Raw genomic sequence first — 3,815 nt, forward strand, 5'->3', positions numbered from 1 at the left:
AGCTGGAAAATATATTTATATATTATAAACAACGTCTAAAAGTGTTTTTCATATAAGCAATTTTAAATTATATACATTTGTAAACTAGAATTAATGAGTAAAAACTAATGACTAAATATTCAATAGAAATATAACGTTACAGTCCTGTGTGTGTGTGTGTGCGCGCGCGCGCGTGTATTATCGATTTCCTGACATCGCTGGTAATATATGCCATTGACCCCATATTGATGAAAGGCAAACTTGACTACGCAACCATTTGAATTCCAGCTGCAAAGAAACTAAATCCCACAAAAATCTTTTTGTTTGTTACTTTCCTAACTTTGGCAATCTACTATGCGTTTTAGTAATATTGATTTCTAAAATAGTCCAGACATTTTTAAAGGTGGATAGAACAGCTGGTATTTTATCCCCCTCTGTACCCTTGTGTATATTAGATATTATAAATATGCTTTCTTTGTAATAGTTAGAATTTGTTATGAAATTTTTACTGTCATAAGCGGAGGTATATTATACATAAGAATTTTTATGGACTAAACAGTAATATCAATAAATATCAGTTACTCACGTTTTTCATATAACCTTGGAAGGGAGTTTTTTGAGGAGCTTTTCCAGCTACCATAGCAGAATCCTGGAACTCAAAATAACCTAGAAATAGTAAAAGTAAAAATATAAAACGTTGAAATAAATAGTTTGTTCAATTTATTTGCTTTTAAATGTGATGTACAGGATTCTATAAAAGAAAAGAAGTTATTATCATTATTATTATTATTATTATTATTATTATTATTATTATTAGGGAATTCAAAGAAAACTTAAGTCCTAATTGTAAAGAGAGTTTGCATTAGCCAATGTTTATTTAAGAAAATTTTCAACCGTTATCAGCATTTTAGTTCTTTATCGAAGCATCTCAAGTGCTTTCAATGTGTCTCAACTGAAAGATCGGTGGTAAAGTTTCCCATCTATTGCAGAAATAAAGTTGAAGAAAATTGAGGTATATCTATGTCAGCAGAAACAATAGAAATAACAAGGGTGTCAAAAAATTACTAACGGCAACAAACCATAAAAAGCTTAAAATTGGAAATAAATGGACTATATCCACGCTGGCTAATGCTATATCTCTCTCTTCAATTGATACCTATTTTTCCGCCTAGCCTTCTTTTTCTAAGTAGAATCCTGTTCATCATATTTAAAAGCAAATAATTGACACTTAGTTGTGTCTTAATTGCTTTATTAACAATTTGCAAGATGAAACATTAGGCTGCACAGATTTCTGTAATAGCAACTATTAACTCACTAAAACAGGTCAGCTTTGATCAAACACATCTGTTTAAAGGTAGTCTAGGCGGGACAATATCGTCTAATTAATATATATGATTATATTAACTCATTTTGTTTTCAAAATTTAAGATAGCAGGGTGCGTTATAAGGGAAATTTGAATACTATCTCTAAAATGTCGAGCGATCACTTAAAGGTTCGCTCACATGCTCACAAAATTGTTTTAGAATGTTGGGGATAATAAAAATGCACGATTTTCGTACCTCACAATTTAAGGGAGATGAAACATGAGCATATTACTGATTGAATGTTTGCAGATGAGATCAATTAGAAAACAAAAGTAATTTCGTTTAATCTTTATTGTGAGAAGTTAGCCCATGAGGCAACTTCCAAGTAATCACACGAGACTAGCCAAATTCCAATCAATAAAACTTCCTACAATCATTAACGTGTATATCAAATGCTTTAGGTTGTAAATATTCCAACAGTGTGTCCCCTACCTCCACCACTACATTAGGAGTAGGATTAACAACTAGAATAATGATCAAATTACTCTTTACATCGATGTCTCTATATTATAAACATAAATCAAATATTAATGGGACATTACGAAAGCAACATCAGGAATATATTCAGTGTTAGCAAAGAACATTTGTTCCTCTGTTGTTAATCTTGTTAATGTGAGAGTTGACTGAAATAATTGTGATCACAACTACAAACTTCAAAACATTATATACTCACCAGCTTGAGTTACTTGACCAGCAACTACCGCATTTTTCAATAATATAATATTATCTCCCTTTTTCGAGAATGTGAATGAATTCCATACATTAGGTGACTGCAATAGAAAATATTTCAAATATACCTTTACTTTGTGTTTCAATAATAAAATAATGTTTAATGAATTTGGAAAAAAATATTTTAAAAAGTAATTTTAAAAAATACATTTTGTATTCATAAATGAATTTATATAAATCCGTATGGACAAAATGCAAACAATTCCTTAAATAAATATATTATGCGATAAATATTTTTAAAACAATCAAACGGAGTTTTTTTACTAATAAGAATTTTGTTAATATCGGATAATAAAAGAAGTGGTTTAGTTGTTTGAACCAATTTCAGTAAACTGCTACTCATTTAATAGAACACTCAAATGAAAGGTCAATTTTAGAGGTGTTTGAATTCGAGAGACGTAAGGAAATTCTAAGCATTTAGTTCTGTCCTACATCGTGTTAGACATCATGACAAAGCAATTTAGAAATCATCGCTTCTATGTTCTCAATTTGCAAATTGGCACAAGATCACACATTTTAATAGAGTAGAGTAGATAGACTTGTGCCTATTTTACTGACCCTGAAAGCATGAAAAATTAAGTCAGATACAGTGGCATTTCGACGCAGAATATAAGATAATACTACAAAGTATTTTACTAATACTGTATTTTATAAATCTCGGAAAAAGGAAAGGCAAAGTTGATCTCGGTGAAATTTAAATTCAGAACGTAAAGAACCAGACCAAAATGACGCAAAACATACTTTCCGATGATCTAACGACTCTGCCCGTCCTTTCATTATTTATATACTATTACTAAAAGCTATGAATGAATTTCGAGATCCAATTCAAATAAAAAAAAAAATTACTTCACGTTCTCTCGAAAGATTATAAATTCTTATGACATAAGCAACATACAATTCTCACTGGTAAGAATAAAGTTTCTAAAATAGACACAGAATTTTGAAGCTTGCTTTGGTACAATGACAGAATTTCTGTCATGTCCATATGAGATGTAAGATCGAGTTTCATGAGCAGCCTTCGAAATTTTCTATCCAAAAGGGATTTTCAATCCAATATAGCATGCTATACTTAATAATTTTATATGTACTTCGAGATCCAATTCCCAGAAAATAATAATTTTTAGGACTGTCAATTGACCTTTAATTTGGTAAAAGTATATCTACCTCGTTATTTGACTGGTACATTAATTTATCCACGCTAAATGACCGAAAAGCAAAGTTAACGTAAAAGAGCCGTAACTAAATCCCGCAAGGTATTCTGTCCGACTCTAAAAGTTCTGCATCATAATACCTTAGAATACAAATCGAAAACATAAATGATTTTGTTGATTTCAAATATTGTTAAACAATAAAAAGATGTAGAATAGTTCAGAACAACGACTTGTTACTTACAACAGGTGTCGTAATCTTGACTTGTTGTGGAACATTTTCAACCTTTATAGATGCTTCGAGATAACAGTTAGAAGTAAGAGCATCTTTCAACGTAAGAGAAATTGTTGATTCTAGGTCACAGTTGGCGTTATTTAAGACAGGAATTTCATTTTTAGTAGGATTTTCGTACATAACATCTACATCTATTTGGATTTTATCACCAAAATCATTCAAAATAAATGCAGGTAGAACTAAAGATGCGCCTTTAAAATAGGCAGCACCGTTCTGGATAACAGCACCATTGTTCAAGACAGAACGTCCACCAGATAGTTCAGCAAAATCAGTCAACATCGGAACATCGTAAAGTGTAC

General features: G+C 30.8%; 1 protein-coding gene across 1 annotated transcript; it reads right to left on the reverse strand.

Annotated features, from left to right (window-relative positions):
- Positions 1-485: 485 nt before the first annotated feature.
- On the reverse strand, positions 486-3,809 carry LOC106869022 (uncharacterized). Its single transcript, XM_014914515.2, has 3 exons — positions 3,466-3,809; positions 2,018-2,114; positions 486-645 (listed from the first exon to the last, which is right to left on the reverse strand). The coding sequence occupies exons 1-3, from the start codon at positions 3,793-3,795 to the stop codon at positions 554-556; spliced, it is 519 nt and encodes a 172-aa protein (XP_014770001.1). The 5' UTR covers positions 3,796-3,809; the 3' UTR covers positions 486-553.
- Between the last annotated feature and the right edge of the window lie 6 nt (positions 3,810-3,815).

Source organism: Octopus bimaculoides, chromosome 14 (assembly GCF_001194135.2).
Source record: "Octopus bimaculoides isolate UCB-OBI-ISO-001 chromosome 14, ASM119413v2, whole genome shotgun sequence".
Taxonomy (NCBI): domain Eukaryota; kingdom Metazoa; phylum Mollusca; class Cephalopoda; order Octopoda; family Octopodidae; genus Octopus; species Octopus bimaculoides.